Here is a 25221-nt window from a genome sequence, read left to right on the forward strand (position 1 = left end):
AATGTGTCGACTGCTAGCTAACGCGAGTTTTGCTTTTTCTGATTGATTAAACTATCTAACAATAATAATTGTTTTAATTTAGTTAGTTTTAAAGGAATGTTATCGTTGTCACTATTCAACTGCATGTCTTCAACCACTGAGTCGCATGAAGGTAGCCGGCTAGCTTCACGTTATTTACTATAACATTCATGTGACGTCAACAATAATTCATGTGCCCCATTTGAAACAACCGGCACACCTTCACGCCATAGTAATGGTTGTCAGCTGGCTCTGGAGTATTCGTCAGTCATGGCACTGGGCACTCGTAGTTAGTTTGCAGGTTTTTGTTCCAGTCCAACACTTATTCAACAATGAGCTTGATTAGTTAGAGCTGGCTCAAAAGTCTGCTCTCCCTGTGGGACCACAGAGCAAGCAGTAATTTTAGCTTTTTAACGCCTACATATGAAACAGTTAACAGGCCTATGTAAGGACAAAATGTAAAATATATATTATTAATATAAATAAATATTAGTTCTCTATATTTGACAAAACATATTTTAACAATCAGTCCTCCAAAGAACCATTCTATGGATGAAATGTTGTGAAAATCCCCCCAAATCATGGTCTCCCCCTCCCCCCCAGGTCTATGCTACACTTGGTTATCTATAAATTATATGGTGTTGTCAAAAATCGACCTATTTGTAATATTTTTTATTCTTGAAATAGGTGGTGGTTTAGCAGTTGGAACCCTTCTACTCATAGGTAAGTCTAATTCTACATTTTCCATTGTACATTTAGACCATTTATGAGTAGAGGTACTACTGTACCTTGTCCAAGATGTACTAGCTTAGGTAACCTACTCCTTTTAATATCCAATAACCTTATGTTCAGACATAAACTGACAGACAAATACTCTTATCTAAACGGGAATCGATTCTCAATTGCGATACGGTTCTATAAGGCATTCTAGGGCGTCCCTCTTCCGTAACACACTGGTGATTGGAGATGCTAGATAGCTAATTTGAACAGGTGTTCGCCTCTCTCGTCCGTAAACAACCCGTAACATGAACATTTTAATCGTGTTAAAAAGGTGTATAGTAATTTAATATTTCTCAATGATATGAAAGTAAAGTTCCAAAAGTTTCCAAAACATTGTAAAGTTCCAAGAGTCCAAGCTAAGAGTATTAATGTGTAGACAGAGAGTCGGGACTGTTATACACATTGGCCGCGGCGTCGTCGTCAATGTTTCGAATGAGAACCCAGGGATTATTGCAGTCACTATCTCCACTTGAAAGTACCCGAGACTGGTTTAAGGCAATGCTATGGCATTAGATTGTCCTTATCACTTAGATGACCTTTCACCTGTGCTTCTCACTTGCTTTAGTGGGTTTAGCAGAGGGCACTGCTTGTTTTTGACCAACAAGCAGAAAGCTGTTTTGCCTGACACCTGCCATCCAAGTCCCTCAAAACAATACACCCTTGTAGATAAATTGTTGATAACTGGTAGATAAATTGTGTTCCTTCCGATCACCCAGAAAGCAAATAATCTGGCCCTCATTGGTTGAGGTGTGTGTAACCTAGCCTGGCAGTCAGATGTGTTTGTTCTTAGCCACACACCCCCATCATGTTTGGCATGACAAACAGTAGTGTAATGGAGGGTAAATGCATTTTACCCACCATTTTTATTTTGTGTGATAATTTACCCCCCTTTTGCAGAGAAAAAAAACAAACATTTTAGAGCAATTTAGGGTGGTGTATATAATATTACTGGTCTCGAGCTCCCTAGGTGTATATAATATTACTGGTCTCGGGCTCCCTAGGTGTATATAATATTACTGGTCTCGGGCTCCCTAGGTGTATATAATATTACTGGTCTCTAGGTGTATATAATATTACTGGCTCCCTAGGTGAATATAATATTACTGGTCTCGGGCTCCCTAGGTGAATATAATATTACTGGTCTCGTATATAATATTACTGGTCTCGGGCCCTAGGTGTATATAATATTACTGGTCTCGGGCTCCCTAGGTGAATATAATATTACTGGTCTCGGGCTCCCTAGGTGAATATAATATTACTGGTCTCGGGCTCCCTAGGTGTATATAATATTACTGGTCTCGGGCTCCCTAGGTGTTTATCATATCACTGGTCTCGGGCTCCCTCGGTGAATATAATATCACTGGTCTCGGGCTCCCTAGGTGAATATAATATCACTGGTCTCGGGCTCCCTAGGTGTATATAATATTACTGGTCTCGGGCTCCCTAGGTGTATATAATATTACTGGTCTCGGGCTCCCTAGGTGTATATAATATTACTGGTCTCGGGCTCCCTAGGTGTATATAATATTACTGGTCTCGGGCTCCCTAGGTGTATATAATATTACTGGTCTCGGGCTCCCTAGGTGTATATAATATTACTGGTCTCGGGCTCCCTAGGTGTATATAATATTACTGGTCTCGGGCTCCCTAGGTGTATATAATATCACTGGTCTCGGGCTCCCTAGGTGTATATAATATCACTGGTCTCGGGCTCCCTAGGTGAATATAATATCACTGGTCTCGGGCTCCCTAGGTGAATATAATATCACTGGTCTCGGGCTCCCTAGGTGTATATAATATTACTGGTCTCGGGCTCCCTAGGTGTGAATATCATATCACTGGTCTCGGGCTCCCTCGGTGAATATAATATCACTGGTCTCGGGCTCCCTAGGTGAATATAATATCACTGGTCTCGGGCTCCCTACGTGTATATAATATTACTGGTCTCGGGCTCCCTAGGTGTATATAATATTACTGGTCTCGGGCTCCCTAGGTGTATACAGTTGAAGTCAGAAGTTTACATACCCCTTAGCCAAATACATTTAAACTCAGTTTTTCCCAATTCCTGACATTTAATCCAAGTAAACATGTAATGTCTTAAGTGAGTTAAGATCACCACTTTATTTTAGGAATGTGAAATATCAGAATAATAGTAGAGTGATTTATTTCAGCTTTTATTTCTTTCATCACATTTCCAGTGGGTCAGAAGTTTACATATACTCAATTAGTATTTGGTAGCATTGTCTTTAAATTTAACTTGGGTCAAACATTTCAGGTAGCCCTCCACAAGCTGATGCCATCTATTTTGTGAAGTGCACCAGTCCCTCCTGCAGCAAAGCACCCCCACAACATGATGCTGCCACCCCCGTGCTTCACGGTTGGGATGGTATTCTTCTGCATGCCTCCCCCTTTTCCCTTCAAACATAACAATGGTCATTATGGCCAAACGGTTCTATTTTTGTTTCATCAGACCAGAGGACATTTCTCCAAAAAGTACGATCTTTGTCCCCATGTGCAGTTGCGAACCGTAGTCTGGCTTTTTTATGGCGGTTTTGGAGCAGTGGCTCCTTCCTTGCTGAGTGGCCTTTCAGGTTATGTCGATATAGGATATAGATACTTTTGTACCTGTTTCCTCCAGCATCTTCACAAGGTCCTTTGCTGTTCTGGGATTGATTTGCACTTTTCACACCAAAGTACGTTCATCTCTAGGAGACAGAATGCGTCTCCTTCTTGTGACGGCTGTGTGGTCCCATGGTGTTTATACTTGCGTACTATTGTTTGTACAGATGAACGTGGTACCTTCAGGCATTTGTAAATTGCTCCCAAGGATGAATCATACTTGTGGAGTTCTACAATTTATTTTCTGAGGTCTTGGCTGATTTCTTTTGATTTTCCCATGATCTCAAGCAAAGAGGCACTGTGTTTGAAGGTAGGCCTTGAAATACATCCACAGGTACACCTCCAATTGACTCAAATGATGTAAATTACCCTATCAGAACTTCTAAAGCCATGACATCATTTTCTGGAATTTTCCAAGCTGTTTAAAGGCACAGTCAACTTAGTGTATGTAAACTTCTGATCCACTGGAATTTTGGTACAGTGAATTATAAGTTAAATAATCTGTCTGTAAACAATTGTTGGAAAAATTGCTTGTGTCATGCACAAAGTAGATATTAGGCATATATTGCCTTGCCCTTCAATTTATCCCCCCCCCAATCGATGTGTGAGGCAGTGATTACAGTAGGTGTCCTGGAGGGTGGGTAGTTTGCCCCCGGTAATGTGTTGGGCCGACCGCACCACCCTCTGGAGAGCCTTGAAGTTGAGGGCGGTGCAGCTTCCGAACCAGGCGGTGATACAGCTCAACAGAATGCTTTCAATTGTGCATCTGTAAAAATGTGTGACGGTTTTAGGTGACAAGACAAATTTCTTTAGCCTCCTGAGGTTGAAGAGGCTCTGTTGTGCCTTCTTCACCACACTCTGTGTGGGTGGTCCATTTCAGTTTGTCAGTGATGTGTATGCCAAGGAACTTGAAGCTTTCCACCTTCTCCACTGCGGTCCTGTCGATGTAGATATGGGGGTGCACCCTCTGCTGTTTCCTGAAGCCCATGATCATCTCCTTTGTTTTGTTGGTGTTGAGTGAGAGGTTGTTTTCCAGGCACCACACTCCCAGAGCCCTCATCTCCTCTTGTAGGCTGTCTCGTCATCGTTGGTAATCAAGCCTACTACTGGTGTGTCATCTGCAAACTTGATGATTGATTTGGAGGCGTGCTTGGCCACGCAGTCGTGGGTGAACAGGAAGGGGCTGAGCACACACCCTTGTAGGATCCCAGTGTTGAGGATCACCACCTGGGGGCAGCCTGTCAGGAAGTCCAGGACCCAATTGCACGGTGCGGGGTTCAGACCCAGTGCCTCAAACTTAATGATGAGCTTGGTGGGTACTATGGTGTTGAATACTGAGCTATAGTCAATAAACAATGTTCTTACATAGGTATTCCTCTTGTCCAGATGGGATAGAGCAGTGTGCAGAGTGATGGTGATTGCATCGTCTGTGGATCTATTGGGGCGGTAAGCCAATTGAAGTGGGTATTGGGTGGCAGGTAAGGTAGAGGTTACATGATACTTGACTAGTCTCTCAAAGCACTTCATGATGACAGAGGTGAGTGCTACGGGGCGATATTTATTAAGTTCAGTTACCTTTGCCTTCTTGGGTACAGGAACAATGGTGGCCATCTTGAAGCATGTGGGGACAGCAGACTGGGATAGGGAGAAATTGAATATGCCTGTAAACACACCAGCCAGCTGGTATGCGCATGCTCTGAGGATGCATCTAGGGATGCTGTCTGGTCCAGCAGCCTTGCGAGGGTTAACACATTTAAATGAGTTACTCACGTCAGCCACGGAGGAGGAGAGCCCACAGTCCTTGGTAGTGGGCCGCGTCGGTGGCACTGTGTTATCCTCAAAGCGTGTCCCTGCCAGTCCCTGCCACATGCATCTCATGTCTGAGCCGTTGAATTGCGACTCCACTTTATCTCTATACTGATGTTTAGCTTGTTTGATTTCCCTGTGGAGTGAATAACTACCTGTTTATATTCTGCCATATAACCAGACACCTTGCTCTGGTTAAATGCGGTGGTTCACGTTTTCAGTTTCGCAAGAATGCTACCATCTGTCCACGGTTTCTGGTTAGGGTAGGTTTTAATAGTCACAGTGGGTACTCCATCTCCTATACACTTCCTGATGAATTTAGTCACCGTATCCGTGTATGCGTCTAGATTATTTTCGCAGGCTACCTGGAACATATCAGAGTGCACGTGATCAAAACAATCCTGAAGCGTGGCTAACCATCTCCACCCCCCCTCCCCCACCATCTCCACCCCACCATCTCCACCATTTCCACCCCCTTCAGCTACATGAGACAGGGCCATTCCATCTCAATGTTAAAAGCCAAATCCTAGAGGTCACTCCCCTTTACAATCCCACGTCAAAATGAGCAAAAAAAAGAGCACCAAAAAAGGAAAACCTGTTAAGCTAAAAAGTAATTCCCCCTCTGACTGTTCAGAGAGTGACTGATCTGTCGTGGGGTCCTGTGGTCACAACCCACCAAGAGGTGACTCTACTGCTTCAACCTTCCACCCCGCCCCCCGTCACTCCCCACTCTCTCTCTTCTTTTCTCAACCCCCTCCTCCTCAGCAGCCTAATGACTCCCTCAGGTTCTATTTGGAAGGGCTCCCATAGAAAGGCAGGGCACAATGGGCCTCATCTGGAGAGGGCCCATCTGGGAGGCTTTGTGGGCCCTGCTGAAAGCCACAAAGGTCCTGCTGACCTAGAAAGCCATCAATAAGAGGACAGGGAGCCCCACCGACGACAAATTGAAGAGGCAGGGAATTTCCTGGGCCATCCCGGGAGCTGTCCCATCAAGGGTGAGGAATGAGGAGACAGGCCAGGAATGTCTGGGAGGGAAGTACATTCCCCAGGTGTTCCTGGATGGCTCTGCGTTATTCCCGAGCTGTCGGATGTGATGTCAGCTGTATGGCTGTCACCTTTAACTGTCACTGTCCTTTGTGTGTGTGCCCACTGTCTGCCATTGTGTGTAGAGGCCAGAGACTGCTTTACAAAATGGTGGTTTGTGGCTGTGACAAGAAGCAGCAGTGGCATGCTGGGTAGTGGTATGTGGGGTTGTAGAATAAGGAAGTAGGAAGTGGGCCTACGTTGTGGTTGGGTGGTGGGTGCTTTGTGGTCTGAGGTAGCCATCTGTGGTAGAATGTGTCCCTCACTCACTAGTCACTAGTCCTCACTGTCACTCAGGACTTCAATACAGATGTAAATTAGACCAGAATGCAAGCTCTTCCAAGTGTTAGCCTCTTTTGTCCTGAAGCTGCAAACACAGCTCTCGGAGTTCCACTAGAATTAGGCCTGGTGTCTCACTGTTGTGTTGTGCTTGACATTTAGACTGCATGTCTTTTTGGATGTAAATGTCACCTGATGCCTTTTTGTACACACCTAAACCAGCGTTCACTTCTGAATTGAATAGTGTTCATATGAATTACACCAACAAACACAAGGCCATGTGAAAAGCCATCATCACCATCCTCATCCTGAGAGAACAACAGTGAATTAAAGTGAGCTGGGTGTCAAGAAATTGTCTACCATTGAAATGAGTTGACTTGACTCACACATCAACAAAATAAACACACAACGGTCATTTCATTGGCGTGAAGAAACACTCCCGACTCTGAATGCAGGGTTGAGTTCCACATCCCTATGTCATTTAGCTGACAGGGGGCTCATACCTCCATGAGATCTCTGGTGAATCCTCCACACAGGATGTCCTATCCCCTCTTCAAGATGGTGGAGGAGATGATGAGTGGCTCACCCCTTTCTGTGAGAGGTGTGGCTGTCGTCTCATATGATTGGGAGCTCTGGTTCAGGAGATGACACCTGTGTCCCTGTGTCGTGTCCATTCTCCCCACCTCCCTCACTAAGAGTGACTGGTCATTACATCCATTCCAGACAGGTAGTGTGACAGATCCCCATCTGTTGTGTTGTAATTAGGCTCATCCAGGTGTAAGGTGTTACCTTGGGAAACACTGTGGCTTTATGTGAACAGCGTCTTTTACTGTCAATGTATATAGACATTTAAACTTCATCACCTCTATGCTGTGTACATGTGTTTATAATGTCATTTGTTTCTTCCCTTTTTGAGACTAAAGTGGCAGGGATCTGTGTCAATGATGCTGTTCTCTGTGTAGGTAGGAGGACACTATGACAGTGGGACCTAACGTTACGTTATGTGTGTTTCTCAGAGGAGGACCGATATGACAGCTACTCTCGTATGCTGCTCAAGTACTTCCTGGCAGAGGGGGTGGTGTGTGGACATGAACTCTACGTGGCGTCTGCTCTGGACCACCCCAATGACATCCTACAGGTGTGTGTGTGTACTGTCAGTCTGTCCCACTGGGTGGACAGACTTCGAGGGTGGTGTGTGTTGGGGGGGGAGGGGCATTGTTGAGATGTTTCCAGATACATCACTCTGAAGGGGAACAGAGCTCCTAAAGCTGTTTCCCACTCGGCACCACAGGAGGAGGGGAACCCCCATACTGATTGATAGTGGGCGGGGTCACAACTTAACCCCCTCTTTACATATCAAAGGGTTAGAGGAGGAGAGTAAGAGAGGAGGGAGGCCTCTGGTCTGGCATAATCAAATCATATTGGTCTCCAATTCAATCAGTTGCAGAAAAGGAAAATTGCTGAGCCAGGAACTGTACGGCAGTTTCTTTTCTCTGCGATTGATTGAACTGCGTCTCTAGAAAGATGGTGCCAATGGAGAAGTTCCAGCCCAACTTTGCTATATAGTAACTTTTATTGTGTTTATCTTGACTTTTTTGTACAGACAGTTCATACTATTATCACATATGACCACCAAGTACTTCTGGACATCAGATCGACAGTTACTAACCTTGATTTCGACTTCAAATACGACTTCAACTCCGACTCAGCTGTTCCCCTGATCATACTGGACCCCATTCCTTTGTTCCATGGGCTAACAAAACACAGCAGGTGTAAACGCGGGAGATGCTGCAATGTTATGTCTTAGTGAAACGTGGCTGGATGATGACGCTATGCACCTAGTACTCGGTGGATTCTCCATGCAGCAGCGGCAGGATCGGAAGGCGGCTTCGGGGGGGAGGCAGTGTGTTTTTTCCTAAATAACAACTGGTGTGCTGCTTCAAGTGTGAAGGAAATCTGGAGCTTTTGCTCACCTGATATCGAATACCTAATGGTAAGCTGCAGACTCTTATCTACCAAGAGAGTTCTCATCTGTAATTATCACGGCTATCTACATTCCTCCACAGGCCAACACCACTCTGGTACTCAACAAACTGTATGGGACCATAAACAAACAAGAAACAGCTCATCCAGAGGCAGCGTTCCTGGTGGGTGAGACTTTAAGGCAGTGATAAAACTCTAGACTACTTTTATTCTACCCACAGAAACGCATACAGGGCCCTCCCTCGTCCTCCGTTCAGCAGATCTAACCATGACTCCATTCTCCTGCTTCCTGTTTACAAACAAAAGCTCAAACAGGAAGTACCAGTGACGCGCTCAATGTGGAAATGGTCGGACGAAGCAGATGCGAGGCTACAAGACTGTTTTGCTAGTACAGACTGGGATGTGTTGCTGTACAGACTGGGATGTGTTGCTGTACAGACTGGGATGTGTTGCTGTACAGACTGGGATGTGTTGCTGTACAGACTGGGATGTGTTGCTGTACAGACTGGGATGTGTTGCTGTACAGACTGGGATGTGTTGCTGTACAGACTGGGATGGGCTGTACAGACTGGGATGTGTTGCTGTACAGACTGGGATGTGTTGCTGTACAGACTGGGATGTGTTGCTGTACAGACTGGGATGTGTTGCTGTACAGACTGGGATGTGTTGCTGTACAGACTGGGATGTGTTGTTAGTACAGACTGGGATGTGTTGTTAGTACAGACTGGGATGTGTTGTGGGATTCATCGGATAACATTGAGGAGTTTACCACAACAGTCATGGAATTCATTAATAAGTGAATAGACGATATTGTCCCCACAGTGACTATAAGAACATATCCCAAACAAAATCCATGGATTACAGGCAATATCCATGCTGGACTAAAGGCAAGAGCTACCGCTTACAATGAACAGGGCACGGACATGGACGCATACAAGAAATCCTGCTACGACCTTCGAGACATGAAACATGCAAAAGGCCAAGGATGAATGTGGAATCCTATTTAACCGACACTAAACCTCAACACGGAGGCCCCTCAGGGGTGTGTGCTTAGTCCCCTCCTGTACTCCCTGTACACACATGGCTGCGTGGTGCACACGACTCCAAAACCATCATGATTTCTGACAACACGACGGTGGTATGCCTGATCACCAACGGCGATGAGTCAGCCTACAGGGAGGAGGTCAGAGACTTAGCAGTGTGGTGCCAGGACAACATCCTCTCCCTCAATGTTAGTAAGACCAAGGAGCTGATCGTGGACTACAGGATAAAGAGGGGAGAGCACACCCCCATCCAAATCAATTGGGCTGTTGTGGAGGGGGTTGAGAGCTTTAAGTTCCTTCACGTCCACATCACTAAGGACATGACATGGTCCACACACACCTGCTCAATCGTGAAGAGGGCACGGCAGCACCTCTTCCCCCTCAGTAGGTTGAAAAGATTTGGCATGGTCCCTCAGATCCTCAAAACGTTCTACAGCTGCACCATCGAAAGCATCTTGACCGGCTGCGTCCCTCTTGGTATGGCTATTGCCCCACCCTTGACCACAAAGAACTACAAAGGAGGGTGCGGACAGCCCAGTACATCACTGGGGTCGTATTGTTTTATTTATCAAAAATAACAACAGAAATACCTTTTATTTACGTAAGTATTTAGACCCTTTGCTATGAGATTCTAAATTGAGCCCAGGTGCATCCTGTTTCCATTGATCATCCTTCAGATGTTTCTACATCTTGGGGTCCACCTGTAGTAAATTCAATTGACTGGACAGTATTTGTAAAGGCACACACCTGTCTATATAAGGTCCCACAGTTGACAGTGCATGTCAGAGCAAAAAGCAAGCCATGAGCTCGAAGGAATTGTCTGTAGAGCTGAGACAGGATTTTGTTGAGGCACAGATCTGGGAAAAGGTACCAAACATTTCTGTAGCATTGAAGGTCCTCAAGAACACAATGGCCTCTATCATTCTTAAATGGAAGACGTTTGGAAGCACCAAGACTCTTCCTAGAGCCATCCTCCCGTCCAAACTGAGCAATCAGGGGAGAATGACCTTGGTCAGGGAGGTGAACAAGAACCCGATGATCACTCTGACAGAGCTCCAGAGTTCCTCTGTGTAGATGGTTGTCCTTCTGGAAGATTCTCCCATCTCTGCAGCACTCCACCAATCAGGCCTTTATGGTAGAGTGGCCAAACGGAATCCACTCCTCAGTAAAAGGCACATGACAGACCGCTTGGAGTTTGGCAAATAGCACCTAAAGGCCGCTGACTATGAGAAACAAGATTCTCTGTTCTGATGAAACCGAGATTGAACTATTTGGCCCGAATGCCAAATGTCACATCTGGAGATAACCAGGTACCACTCATCACCTGGCCTGTAACATCCCTACGGTGAAGCATGGTGCTGGCAGCCTCATTCTGTGGGTATGTTTTTCAGAGGCAGGGACTGAGAGACTAGTCAGGATCGAGGGAAAGATGAACGGAGCAAAGTACAGAGATCCTTAATGAAAACCTGCTCCAGAGCGCTCAGGACCTCAGACTGGGGCAAAGTCTCCCCTTCCAACAGGACAACCCCTCCTAACAGACCGCCAAGACAACTCAGGAGTGGCTTTGGGACAAGTCTCTGAATGTCCTTGAGTTCCCCAGCCGATCGAACATCTCTGGAGAGACCTGAAAATGGCTGTGCAGCGACCCTCCCCATCCAATCTGACAGAGCTTGAGAGGATCTGCAGAGGAGAATGTGAGAAACTCCCCAAATACAGATGTTGCAAGCTTGTAGCGTCATACCCAAGAAGACTCAAGGCTTTAATCGCTGCCAAAGGTGCTTCAACAAAGTACTGAGTAAAAGGTATGAATACTTACTTACAGTAGCACTCAAGTTTGGACACACCTACTCATTCAAGGGTTTATTTTTACTTTGTAGGATCATTTTGAAGACTTTTAAAACTATGAAATAACACAAAAAAAGTGTTAAACAAATCTAAATATATTTTATAATTGATATTCTTCAAGTAGCCCCCCTTTGCCTTGATGACAGCTTTGCACACTCTTGGCATTCTCTCAACCAGCTTCATGAGGTAGTCACCTGGAATACATTTCAATTAACAGGTGTGACTTAAGTTCATTTGTGGAATTTCTTTCCTTCTTAATGCGTTTGTGAAAAGGTAGGGGTGGTATACAGAAGATGGACATATTTAGTAAAATACCAAGTCTGTATTATGGCAAGAACAGCTCAAATAAGCAAAGAGAAAAGACAGTCCATTGCTTTGACACGAAGGTCAGTCAATCCGGAGAATTTTAAGAACTTTAAAAGTTTCTTCAAGTGCAGTTGCAAAAAACATCAAGTGCTATGATGAAACTGGCTCTCATGAGGACCGCCATAGGAAAGGAAGACCCAGAGTTACCTCTGCTGCAGAGGATAAGTTCATTCGAGTTACCATGTTTCAGAGTTCATGTCACATCTCAACTGTTCAGAGGAGATTGCGTGAATCAGGCCTTCATTTTTTATTTTTTTATTTCATCTTTATTTAACCAGGTAGGCAAGTTGAGAACAAGTTCTCATTTACAATTGCAACCTGGCCAAGATAAAGCAAAGCAGTTCGACACATACAACGACACAGAGTTACACATGGAGTAAAACAAACATACAGTCAATAATACAGTATAAACAAGTCTATATACGATGTGAGCAAATGAGGTGAGATAAGGGAGGTAAAGGAAAAAAAAAATTGTCATTGTCGAGTTGCTGCAAAGAAACCACTACTAAAGGACACCAATAATAAGAAGAGACTTGCTTGGGCCAAGAAACATGAGCAATGGACATTAGACCGGTGGAAATCGGTCCTTTGGTCTTATGAGTCCAAACTTGACATTTTTGGTTCCAACTGCTGTCTTTGTGAGACGCAAAGTAGGTGAATGGATGATCTCTGCCTGTGTGGTTCCCACCGTGAAGCATGGAGGAGGAGGTGTGATGGTGTGGAAGTGCTTTGCTGGTGACACTCTGATTTTATTTAGAATTCATGGCACACTTAATCAGCATGGCTACCACAGCATTCTGCAGCGATACACCATCCCATCTGGTTTGGGCTTATTGGGACTATCATTTGTTTTTCAACAGGACAATGACCCAACACACCTCCAGGCTGTGTACAGGCTATTTTACCAAGAAGGAGATTGATGGAGTGCTGCATCAGATGACCTGGTCTCCACAATCACCCGACCTCAACCCAATTGAGATGGTTTGGGATGAGTTGGACCACAGAGTGAAGGAAAAGCAGCCAACAGGTTCTCAGCAATATATGTGGGAACTCCTTCAACACTGTTGGAAAACTGTTCTGGTGAAGCTTGTTGAGAGAATGCCAAGAGTGTGCAAAGCTGTCATCAAGGCAAAGGGTGGCTACTTTTGAAGAATCTCAAATATAAAATATATTTTGATTTGTTTAACGCATTTTTGGTTCCACATGATTCCATATGTGTTATTTCATAGTTTTGATGTCTTCACTATTAAAATAGAATTTTAGAATAAGGCTGTAACATAACAAAATGTGGAAAAGTTGAGGGGTTTGAATACTTTCTGAATGCACTGTAGATCCATTCATGTGTATTTTATTTTATCCCTGTTACTGTTAAATGTTTTTTATTGTTTAATAACTCTGCATTGTTGGGAAAGGCTCGTAAGCATGCATTTCAATGTTAAGTCTACAATACAGCTGTATTCGGCGCATGTGATGAATACAATTCTATTTGATTTAGATTTAGAAGCTTTGGTTTGAACTGGTCATATTGGTGGTGCTTTGCAACCCTACACCATGCTTCTGGGCTGGACGTTGTTTTGACCAGACTGTTGGTGTAGCCTACGTCATAGCTATGTGTCTGACGTGCGTGAGATGTGTATGAATGAAGGTCAAGCTGTGTGTGTGTGTGTGTGTTACAGTGAAGTTCGTGTTAGAGGAGGTGTCTGAGGGGACTGTCTGTGAACTCTGAAGGGCAGGTTGCTCAGTCCTGTGTTTTCCATGTCAGTCCTGTGTTTTCCAAGTTTCAAAATAATAAAGAATTTCAAATGTCATTATGTACAAAAAGGGAAATAAATAAACATAAATATGGGTTGTATTCTCTCCCTCTCTCTATCTCTCGTTCTCTTTCGCAATCTCTTTCCATCTCTCTATGTCCATTCCCCCCTCTCCGAGGCTGATTAAACCTGTCTACTCAGGTGTGTGTGTGTGTTAGACAGTCCCCCTCCTCTCAGGTTCCATCCCATTTGTAACAGACTCAGTCAGCTCTCTGAGAGATGTGCTCCGAGACCTGTCTAGTCAGTGTCTACTAATTGATTTAACCTCTGTGTCTCTGTCTGGAGGGACATGCCACTGTTAATGAGAAAACAACATGACACCTCATATACACCAGCTTCCTAGTCTACTACATGACAAGGACTCTTGTTTCACACAGTAACACAAAATGTATGTGTTCATTCATATTATTTGCCATCATGCTGAATTCCACACAATACAACCTGAAGACTGAATAAAATAGAATAGTGTATAAACAATGCAATTGTGTTATTATCTGTAGGAACTCCCCGCCCCCATCCTGGATGACATCGCCAGCCCCAAAACAGAGGACCAGGCAAAGTCATGTGACCCTGAGAGTCAGGACGCCATGAAGATCGCCTGGCGCTACCAGCACCTGCCAAAAGTACAGGTAAACGTATGTGTGTAGGCAGTCGGCATGGGGCCACAGGTCTAGCTCTTGGTTCTATGGGGGTGACGATTGTATTCTGCTCTAAATCCATCAGCTCCTAAACTCCTAGCCTCTCCATTCAGAGCTGGTGGAGATTACTCACACTTAGCTGCTGCTAGGTGGGGCCTGTCGACACACACACATACACACCCTGCCTAGCCTGGGAAACCAGGGTACCTGCAGCCCATCTAATGGCACGCCACCCGCCTTAACCCTCATAACCCAGATCTGTCCCCTCTTAAATCCCTGTCTATCCCCTTACCAGGGGCGCTGGCAATACACTCTTTCTTCCACTCTAAGGAATGGTGACCCCTTCCATTCTCCTCTCCTCCCCTCTCTCCCCTGTCCAGGCTATAATCCACATCGCTATGTGGATTAACAGCACACAGCAAGTCCCTGGAGATTTCTCTGTCTCTCCCTGGAGACGTCTTTATCTCTGTGTCTTTCCCTCACCTCTCCCCCTTCCCCAGCCTCCCAAAAACAGACTTTACAAACCAAACTATCAATAAGCCCCAGCCAGAGGATTTACATCCCAAATTCACTCCCCGAGTCCCCCTCTACCCCCATTCCCCCTACACACCTCTCCTGCCAACCCTCTCCACGTCGCCCAGTCCAATGAAGACATCAGATCAAAGGTGAGGTGGCCGGGGCGGGCCTGGAACACTAAGCGGTTCTCCCCCTGCTTACAAAGAGAAGATGAGCCACTGACCCCCCCTGACTCGCCCATCCTGTCAGGAGAGGGGCACACCGGGGCCCTAATCCAGATTAGTGGTAGATTTAAGAGCCCGTCTGACAATGGGGCCCCTGGTTGCTTTCACCGGGGAGAGCAGGGCTACAGAACTCTCCCTTTCACCCAGGAGAAAACATCCTTCTACTCCCCCCTCAGACCGACACGGCTGTTTTCACAGCCACAAGTGGACGGTTATGTGGAGACATGATTAACATGCTGGTTGTAGTAGTTTAACTTCTCTGCAAGTTTTTATTTGATCAAACAGGATTTTGAAACACTTGTATGAACTATGAGCAGGTCATTTATTTCAAGTTATCATACTCTACTTGTTGAAAGTGAGGACGTTTCACACTGACGAAGTAGGATTATCTACCCTAGTTGCAATGTGATCAACAGCAGTGTCAAATGGACACAGCTTTTCTCTCAACACTAACTGTTGACCCTCAGACGGCCCTGGCGTCCTCGTCGAGGTTCGGACACTACTACGACGTCTCCAAGACAATGGACCCTGAGATCTCCCAGGCGGCCAGGTGCCACGGCTTCTACCTTCCAGAACACTCCACCGCTGTGACATCACCCACCGCCACCACCCCCGGCCAGAGGTAACCCGGCAACCCCTGAACACTACCCCACCCTTATCTCTTCATCGTGCTCAGTATTATTTACACAATATATTGTGCAAATGTACTGTATATCTAAGAGAACTTAGTCAAAACCTGAGAAGCTCACCCTACAACCTGAGGAGCCAACCGTACTATGACACATATCTAGTAGTATACGTATCACGTTTTGGAAGCATCTAAGAGACACTTGTCATATCTTAGAGAAGCTTTTGGATTAGGTTGGGATTAACCTACAGTGTGTAGAGTAATTGTAGATGGGCAATGCTTAGACAGTTACTCTAACTAAACCCCCCCCCCTCAGATCGGGATGGTCTATTATGGTCAGTTTCTGATGTTTATAACCAGCTGGTCAAGCCTGTATAAAAACAGGGTCAGTCTCTAGGTAGGAAGGCTAGTTGGCTGAGATGAGACATTCAGCATTGGTGAATGTAGAGGGACCGTTTGCTGTGAGTTTGTTTTGTTCAACATTGAGTGTGCTTAGGGTTCAGAGGTCAGGCACACTATTTACATGAAAGAAAGCGGTGAGACACACACAAGCGCATATACACACACACACACACACACACACACACACACAGTCAGATACCGAGTCAGACACGATTGGCAAACAGGCCAATCTGGAGCGGAGATGAGGTTTTATAGAACCCCTCTGCTTTCATGTCTGCAAACAGACACCCTTTAACTCTGGACCATGCAAACGCGAGTGAGTGTGTCTGGCCAATTTCAGTTGACTCATATTTACTATCACTGAGCAGTGTTGAGTAAATCATTGTCATAGGAAATCTTTTTTATTTTGTCCTTTACGTTGTTAGACAGAATCCATCCTTCTCCTGTCGTTCTGTGGGTTAGTAATTAAGTCTGACAGTGGCATTGCCATCATAGTGGCACTGCCCATCAGGTTCTCTGAATAGAACACTGATCTGCCAGACAACATGACAGCTGGTCAGCAGGAAACTATACCTGCACTGCTCACATAAACACACAGACAGACATACACACACAGACAGACAAACAGACATACACACATTCTCACTCCCTAGCCTCCCCTCTTGCACGTGGCCACCACCCCATGTTGCTACCCTGGCTGTTAAATTGCTCCGTTTCACTCGCTGGCATAATTGGCACAAATTGCTCTCTAGGTGATACAGCCCCTGTTGTTGAAGACCAAGCCTCCCCTCTCTCTCCTTTCTCCTTAGAGTGGAGGAGGAGGGAGGTAGCATTGAGCTAATGTGGCCTCCCTGAGTATGATACTAATTAGCACATGCGCTAGCCCCCGTGGCTAAGCACCTAGCCCTCAGCACCACCTGAATGGAGGGTGCCCAGTGGGGGCGGACGAAGCACAATGCCATCAAACACAATGGCCACCAAGTGGAGGAAGCCAGCCCGGGGCTGCCTCTGGCTCCAGGAGGAGGGAAGGAAAGCTGGTGGAATGGTTCTGCTATGAACCCCTGCAGGGTCAGAAGGCGCCATTGTTTTTGTTAATGATGAACAATCGGAGGCAATATGTTTGTTCTATGTGTAGCTATATGAGGAAGTGTGTACTGTGTCTGCCTGGTGTTTGTTTAGGCAAACGTATATGTGCCTGCTGTCTGGCTGGTGTGTGTCTGTCTGTTTCCCTGTGGGTAAGAATGTTCTGTTAGCCTGTAATTGCTGGCTAGCGTAACGACCTACTGTAAGACTCAATGGACAGTGGTTGTTACTATAGCCAGCTGATCTTAAGGAAGGATTTCTGTGTAAAACTTTACCCTGGCCATGATGTTGGCACATGGTTGACTTGGCAGGAGGTTATGTTAGGGTGGTTTGTGGTTATTAGGGAAAGGCAGAGATCTATTGTGAGTGACTTGTGTCCCTTGTCAATGGTGCACATCTTACCCTTCATTAACCATTCAAACACTGTGCCCATCCAATCGTAACCAGCAACCCATTAAATAACCTTTCTCAGCAGTGTGTGTGTGTGTGTGTGTGTGTGTGTGTGTGTGTCTGTGTGTGTCATTACACCTCCAATCGGACCCTCAGGGAGCTGACAGGCCACCAGGTTTTAATTAGATTACCTGAATAAATGAATTGAATCTCTTGATAAGGCTCCTCCATTATATTCATCTGCTCTAGTGGTCATTGTAAAGCCCTGTCATGGGGGATAAGGAGCATTTGACTTTGTCTGTTGAGACTTGATACCTGTCCTGCAATAACCTCATGTTCTACTCCTTCCTTACCTCTTTCTCCTTTCCTCTTCCCTCTCTTTACCCCTCCTCTCCACACTCTCTCCAGCCCTATGCCAGAGACCTACTCCTCTCTGCTGAACAATCTCCAGGAGGTCATCCACAGGGAAGGCTTTGATGGAACTGTCCCCCAGGTAGGTACGCTCACTCACTACCCCTATACTCCCAACCCATATTACAGCTATCCTCTACCCAAAGAGTTCCCCATATAGGGGTCCCAAAGACCACCTGCCCCTTACAATGACCATATATCCCAGTCCGCCCGGGCACACATTACTGTTAGCTCTACTCTAACCTGCTCCTCTCTGCTGTTAGCTATACTCTAACCTGCTCCTCTCTACTGTTAGCTATACTCTAACCTGCTCCTCTCTACTGTTAGCTATACTCTAACCTGTTCCTCTCTGCTGTTAGCTATACTCTAACCTGCTCCTCTCTGCTGTTAGCTATACTCTAACCTGCTCCTCTCTGCTGTTAGCTATACTCTAACCTGCTCCTCTCTGCTGTTAGCTATACTCTAACCTGCTCCTCTCTACTGTTAGCTATACTCTAACCTGCTCCTCTCTACTGTTAGCTATACTCTAACCTGCTCCTCTCTGCTGTTAGCTATACTCTAACCTGCTCCTCTCCGCTGTTAGCTATACTCTAACCTGCTCCTCTCTACTGTTAGCTATACTCTAACCTGCTCCTCTCTACTGTTAGCTATACTCTAACCTGCTCCTCTCTGCTGTTAGCTATACTCTAACCTGCTCCTCTCTGCTGTTAGCTATACTCTAACCTGCTTCTCTCTGCTGTTAGCTATACTCTAACCTGCTCCTCTCTGCTGTTAGCTATACTCTAACCTGCTCCTCTCTACTGTTAGCTATACTCTAACCTGCTCCTATCTGGTGTTAGCTATACTCTAACCTGCTCCTCTCTGCTGTTAGCTATACTCTAACCTGCTCCTATCTGCTGTTAGCTATACTCTAACCTGCTCCTCTCTGCTGTTAGCTATACTCTAACCTGCTCCTATCTGGTGTTAGCTATACTCTAACCTGCTCCTCTCCGCTGTTAGCTATACTCTAACCTGCTCCTCTCTACTGTTAGCTATACTCTAACCTGCTCCTCTCTACTGTTAGCTATACTCTAACCTGCTCCTCTCTACTGTTAGCTATACTCTAACCTGCTCCTCTCTACTGTTAGCTATACTCTAACCTGCTCCTCTCCACTGTTAGCTATACTCTAACCTGCTTCTCTCTACTGTTAGCTATACTCTAACCTGCTTCTCTCTACTGTTAGCTATACTCTAACCTGCTCCTCTCTACTATTAGCTATACTCTAACCTGCTCCTCTCTACTATTAGCTATACTCTAACCTGCTCCTCTCTACTATTAGCTATACTCTCATCCATATCAAATAATTGCCCTTCCCAACACCCCTCTTCAAGTTACCATGTTAATTCCTCTCACCTGACTAGAATGACTTCATCAGTGTTAAGGTGATGCTGGCAGCAGAGCAGACAGCTGTGTGTGTGTGTGTGTGTGTGTGTGTGCCATCTTTGAAACATATCTTTGTTTTAATGATTATCAATCCTCTTCAGAATGTCAGAAATGCCATCTGTCTCTCTCGGTGTTTCTATTTTAGTTTTTCCACTGAGGTGTGTGGACCTGTGGAGGGGGGGGGGCGGATCACCTAGATTCTGTGACCCCTCTGCTCCTCACCTGGAGCCTCCTCCCCCCTCTCCCCCTGTCACTCACACACAGGATTACCCCCCCTGACCCAGTGCTGTCAATCATTCATTAATTAAGCTCTGACATCATCAAAGAGCTTTTGGCAGAGCAGAGGAATGCAGACAGGCCACAGATGGACATGGGCACCATCACAAGAATTTCCAGTATAGGGAAGACTGTGTGTGTGTGTGTGTGTTTCCACCCCTGCTCATACTGTTTGTCTTGGATGTTGGCTACAGAAACCAGGCATAATATTATCACTTCATAATGCAGTCTCTTTGGGCCCTATATGTTACTCCTTCTTTGCTATAATTTGGTGTTTTCTGGCTTGACTGTCAGGTGTCGTTGTTCTGGGGCAGTACGGCTTGGCTTGGCTGTATGGTGGGGCTCTGGTTGGTGGGTTTGGGCTGTGTTTTGGCACTGTTCCCCGACTCTATAGGAGTACTAAACACCTTCTCCCTATAGGAGTACTAAACACCTTCTCCCTATAGGAGTACTAAACACCTTCTTCCTATAGGAGTACTAAACACTTTCTCTCTATAGGAGTACTAAACAGCTTCTCTCGATAAAAGACAGTACTGTGCAGCCGTCTTCATCGACCTTGCCAAGGCTTTCGACTCTGTCAATCACCATATTCTTATCGGCAGACTCAGTAGCCTCGGTTTTTCGGATGACTGCCTTGCCTGGTTCACCAATTACTTTGCAGACAGAGTTCAGTGTGTCAAATCGGAGGGCATGCTGTCCGGTCCTCTGGCAGTCTCTATGGGGGTGCCACAGGGTTCAATCCTCGGGCCGACTCTTTTCTCTGTATATATCAATGATGTTGCTCTTGCTGCGGGCGATTCCCTGATCCACCTCTACGCAGACGACACCATTCTATATACTTCCAGCCCGTCCTTGGACACTGTGCTATCTAACCTCCAAACGAGCTTCAATGCCATACAACACTCCTTCCGTGGCCTCCAACTGCTCTTAAACGCTAGTAAAACCAAATGCATGCTTCTCAACCGTTCGCTGCCTGCACCTGCACGCCTGACCAGCATCACCACCCTGGATGGTTCTGACCTTGAATATGTGGACATCTATAAGTACCTAGGTGTCTGGCTAGACTGTAAACTCTCCTTCCAGACTCATATCAAACATCTCCAATCGAAAATCAAATCAAGAGTCGGCTTTCTATTCCGCAACAAAGCCTCCTTCACTCACGCTGCCAAACTTACCCTTGTAAAACTGACTATCCTACCGATCCTCGACTTCGGCGATGTCATCTACAAAATTGCTTCCAACACTCTACTCAGCAAACTGGATGCAGTTTATCACAGTGCCATCCGTTTTGTCACTAAAGCACCTTATACCATCCACCACTGCAACTTGTATGCTCTAGTCGGCTGGCCCTCGCTATATATTCGTCGCCAGACCCACTGGCTCCAGGTCATCTACAAGTCCATGCTAGGTAAAGCTCCGCCTTATCTCAGTTCACTGGTCACGATGGCAACACCCATCCGTAGCACGCGATCCAGCAGGTGTATCTCACTGATCATCCCTAAAGCCAACATCTCATTTGGCCGCCTTTCGTTCCAGTTCTCTGCTGCCTGTGACTGGAACGAATTGCAAAAATCGCTGAAGTTGGAGACTTTTATCTCCCTCACCAACTTCAAACATCTGCTATCTGAGCAGCTAACCGATCGCTGCAGCTGTACATAGTCTATCGGTAAATAGCCCACCCATTTTTACCTACCTCATCCCCATACTGTTTTTATTTATTTACTTTTCTGCTCTTTTGCACACCAATATCTCTACCTGTACATGACCATCTGATCATTTATCACTCCAGTGTTAATCTGCAAAATTGTAATTATTTGCCTACCTCCTCATTCCTTTTGCACACAATGTATATAGACTCCCTTTTTTTTTCCTACTGTGTTATTGACTTGTTAATTGTTTACTCCATGTGTAACTCTGTGTTGTCTGTTCACACTGCTATGCTTTATCTTGGCCAGGTCGCAGTTGCAAATGAGAACTTGTTCTCAACTAGCCTACCTGGTTAAATAAAGGTGAAATAAAATAAATAAATAAAAATATTTTAAAAAAAATAGGAGTACTAAACACCTTCTCCCTATAGGAGTACTAAACACCTTCTCTAGGAGTACTAAACACCTTCTCTAGGAGTACTAAACACCTTCTCTAGGAGTACTAAACACCTTCTCTAGGAGTACTAAACACCTTCTCTAGGAGTACTAAACACCTTCTCTAGGAGTACTAAACACCTTCTCCCTATAGGAGTACTAAATCAAATCAAATCATCAAATACTAAACACCTTCTCTAGGAGTACTAAACACCTTCTCCCTATAGGAGTACTAAACACCTTCTATAGGAGTACTAAACACCTTCTCTCTATAGGAGTACTAAACACCTTCTCTCTATAGGAGTACTAAACACCTTCTCTCTATAGGAGTACTAAACACCTTCTCTCTATAGGAGTACTAAACACCTTCTCCCTATAGGAGTACTAAACACCTTCTCCCTATAGGAGTACTAAACACCTTCTCTCTATAGGAGTACTAAACACCTTCTCTCTATAGGAGTACTAAACACCTTCTCTCTATAGGAGTACTAAACACCTTCTCTCTATAGGAGTACTAAACACCTTCTCTCTATAGGAGTACTAAACACCTTCTCTCTATAGGAGTACTAAACACCTTCTCTCTATAGGAGTACTAAACACCTTCTCTCTATAGGAGTACTAAACACCTTCTCTCTATAGGAGTACTAAACACCTTCTCCCTATAGGAGTACTAAACACCTTCTCTCTATAGGAGGAAACATTGGCCTCTCTTCATGATGTTGCCACAGCAACAGGCATGTTACTACAGTTCCCTTCCCACTGGAGCCCAGGGGTCTGATAAACTGTGGTGGGATGTCTCTGACACACATACAAGCAGACAGGAAGTGAGTCAGGGATAAACGTGTGAGAGAATAGAAAAGGAGAAAGACAACAGGAATGACTGAGGGATTGAATAAGTTGGTCAGGAAGTGTAGGAGAAAGAGAGGGAGCGGGAAGAGGACAGAAGAGTGATACCCCTCCCTTGGGATTGTGCAAGGCCAACAGTGGAAACTCATAGTAACAATGAGGTTTATTTATCTTAGATAGCACCAATGCTGAAAAAGGCCCTAGATCAATGGAGGAGAGGAGAGAAAGAGAGATTGGAGAGGGCATAGAAAGAAGCAGGGTAAGAGGGGAGAGAGTAGAGAAAAGCATGCTGGGACATAAGGAAAAGCGAGAGACTGAGAAAAAGGGAAACACCAAAGCAGGGAGAAACGTTATTCTATAGTCTTAGGGTGTTTTGTGAGGGTGGGCAAGACTTTGAGGGTAACACTCTACCCCTCCGTCCACCACCCCTCCCCACGGCCCCCCTTGGCCGGCAAGGCTCGTTCTGGTGCCAAGAATGTGCCGGCGTATCTGGGTGGCAGCCATATTGGAATCCTGTCTGACAGGTCCATTGTGCCCCTGTCAGATGGCCTCTGTGATTGGGCAGTTGTGTCCAATCACGTTTGGCGGCTGTGTTCCGATGGTCTGTGCTGGTGAGCAGACTCTCCTATCCTGTTGGGCTGCTAGTGTCTGTAAACTCTCCACTGTTGTGTTTACTACCACAACGTGAGGGGTTTTAATTACCAACAGAAATATAATAAGTATTTTCTACGGTCATAGACACATGCCCAATATTTTAGTTAAAAATGCAATGATAATGTGTCATTTCAACAACATATGAGGCATGGAACTCCATAACAATTCCTTACATGCACTGTACATATCAAGAGTCTCAGTATCTCTCTCTCTCTCTCTCTCTCTGTGTTTCTCTCTCTCTCTCTCTCTCACAGACCAAGTCACGGAACATCCTACGGATCGGGTTGCACTCCCTCGGCTCCGCCCTGTGGGGTGACGACCTGTGTTGCCGTGAAAACCCAAGCCACGGCCACGCCCTCACCACCTTCCTTTATGGCCTCCGGGCCATGCTGAGGTCATCGCTCTCTGTCGCCGTGGTTACCGTGCCCTCACACCTCATCCAGGTAAGAGTATGTGCCTTGCACTAAGAGTGTCACAAAGGGCACATAGGTGTGTCAAATGCACCCCAGCATTTTCAATTCATGTTCATCACCTTTCACATGTAACATTGTTCTATGGATTATCAGTAGTGTTGTTAACAGTAATCAACATCCTGGAGCGCAGTGTCACCAGGGTTAGACTACAGTATGTGTATGGTCAACACCCTGGAGCACAGTGTCACCAGGGTTAGACAACAGTATGTGTATGGTCAACACCCTGGAGCACAGTGTCACCAGGGTTAGACTACAGTATGTGTATGGTCAACACCCTGGAGCACAGTGTCACCAGGGTTAGACTACAGTATGTGTATGGTCAACACCCTGGAGCACAGTGTCACCAGGGTTAGACTACAGTATGTGTATGGTCAACACCCTGGAGCACAGTGTCACCAGGGTTAGACTACAGTATGTGTATGGTCAACACCCTGGAGCACAGTGTCACCAGGGTTAGACAACAGTATGTGTATGGTCAACACCCTGGAGCACAGTGTCACCAGGGTTAGACTACAGTATGTGTATGGTCAACACCCTGGAGCACAGTGTCACCAGGGTTAGACTACAGTATGTGTATGGTCAACACCCTGGAGCACAGTGTCACCAGGGTTAGACTACAGTATGTGTATGGTCAACACCCTGGAGCGCAGTGTCACAAGGGTTAGACTACAGTATGTGTATGGTCAACACCCTGGAGCACAGTGTCACCAGGGTTAGACTACAGTATGTGTATGGTCAACACCCTGGAGCACAGTGTCACCAGGGTTAGACTACAGTATGTGTATGGTCAACACCCTGGAGCACAGTGTCACCAGGGTTAGACTACAGTATGTGTATGGTCAACACCCTGGAGCACAGTGTCACCAGGGTTAGACTACAGTATGTGTATGGTCAACACCCTGGAGCACAGTGTCACCAGGGTTAGACTACAGTATGTGTATGGTCAACACCCTGGAGCACAGTGTCACCAGGGTTAGACTACAGTATGTGGTCATATGAAGCCAGTGGGTCTCACTGTTTCAGAATTGAAAGAGGGGTCCACTTTGCTGTGTGTGTGTGTGTGTGTGTGTGTGTGTGTGTGTGTGTGTGTGTGTGTGTATGCACACGTCCATCCGTTTGTGTGTGTGTTGGGCCTACTGAAGGCTGCTCTGCCCTGTCCTCAGTGGGCTGCTACATTGCCCCCTTTTGTTTTGACTGGGCCTCTTGACATTGTGGGCAATGCCACCCAGTCTCTCAATGGGACAAGATACTATGTTGGTTAGCCACCCAGTCTCTCAATGGGACAAGGCTCTATGTTGGCTTAGTCACCCAGTCTCTCAATGGGACAAGGCACTATGTTGGCTTAGCCACCCAGTCTCTCAATGGGACAAGGCTCTATGTTGGCTTAGCCACCCAGTCTCTCAATGGGACAAGGCTCTATGTTGGCTTAGCCACCCAGTCTCTCAATGGGACAAGGCTCTATGTTGGCTTAGCCACCCAGTCTCTCAATGGGACAAGGCTCTATGTTGGCTTAGCCACCCAGTCTCTCAATGGGACAAGGCAC

At 45.8% G+C, this 25221-nt stretch overlaps 1 protein-coding gene across 6 annotated transcripts in view; it reads left to right on the plus strand.

Annotated features, from left to right (window-relative positions):
- elp4 (elongator acetyltransferase complex subunit 4) overlaps positions 1 to 25221 on the plus strand; it is a 43113-nt gene that overhangs the window by 209 nt on the left and 17683 nt on the right. For 2 of the 6 annotated variants that reach the window (XM_042317850.1, XM_042317855.1), the window contains exons 2-7: positions 706 to 741; positions 7602 to 7723; positions 14134 to 14268; positions 15479 to 15633; positions 17923 to 18007; positions 23460 to 23648. In XM_042317850.1, the coding sequence (XP_042173784.1) occupies positions 706 to 741; positions 7602 to 7723; positions 14134 to 14268; positions 15479 to 15633; positions 17923 to 18007; positions 23460 to 23648 (722 nt within the window). Of the gene's footprint in view, positions 1 to 2; positions 152 to 260; positions 464 to 552; positions 622 to 705; positions 742 to 7601; positions 7724 to 14133; positions 14269 to 15478; positions 15634 to 17922; positions 18008 to 23459; positions 23649 to 25221 lie in introns of those variants that run through there. The other 4 variants (XM_042317852.1, XM_042317853.1, XM_042317854.1 and 1 more) reach the window with 4 other exon arrangements.

This window comes from Oncorhynchus tshawytscha, unplaced genomic scaffold, assembly GCF_018296145.1.
Source record: "Oncorhynchus tshawytscha isolate Ot180627B unplaced genomic scaffold, Otsh_v2.0 Un_contig_81_pilon_pilon, whole genome shotgun sequence".
NCBI lineage: Eukaryota > Metazoa > Chordata > Actinopteri > Salmoniformes > Salmonidae > Oncorhynchus > Oncorhynchus tshawytscha.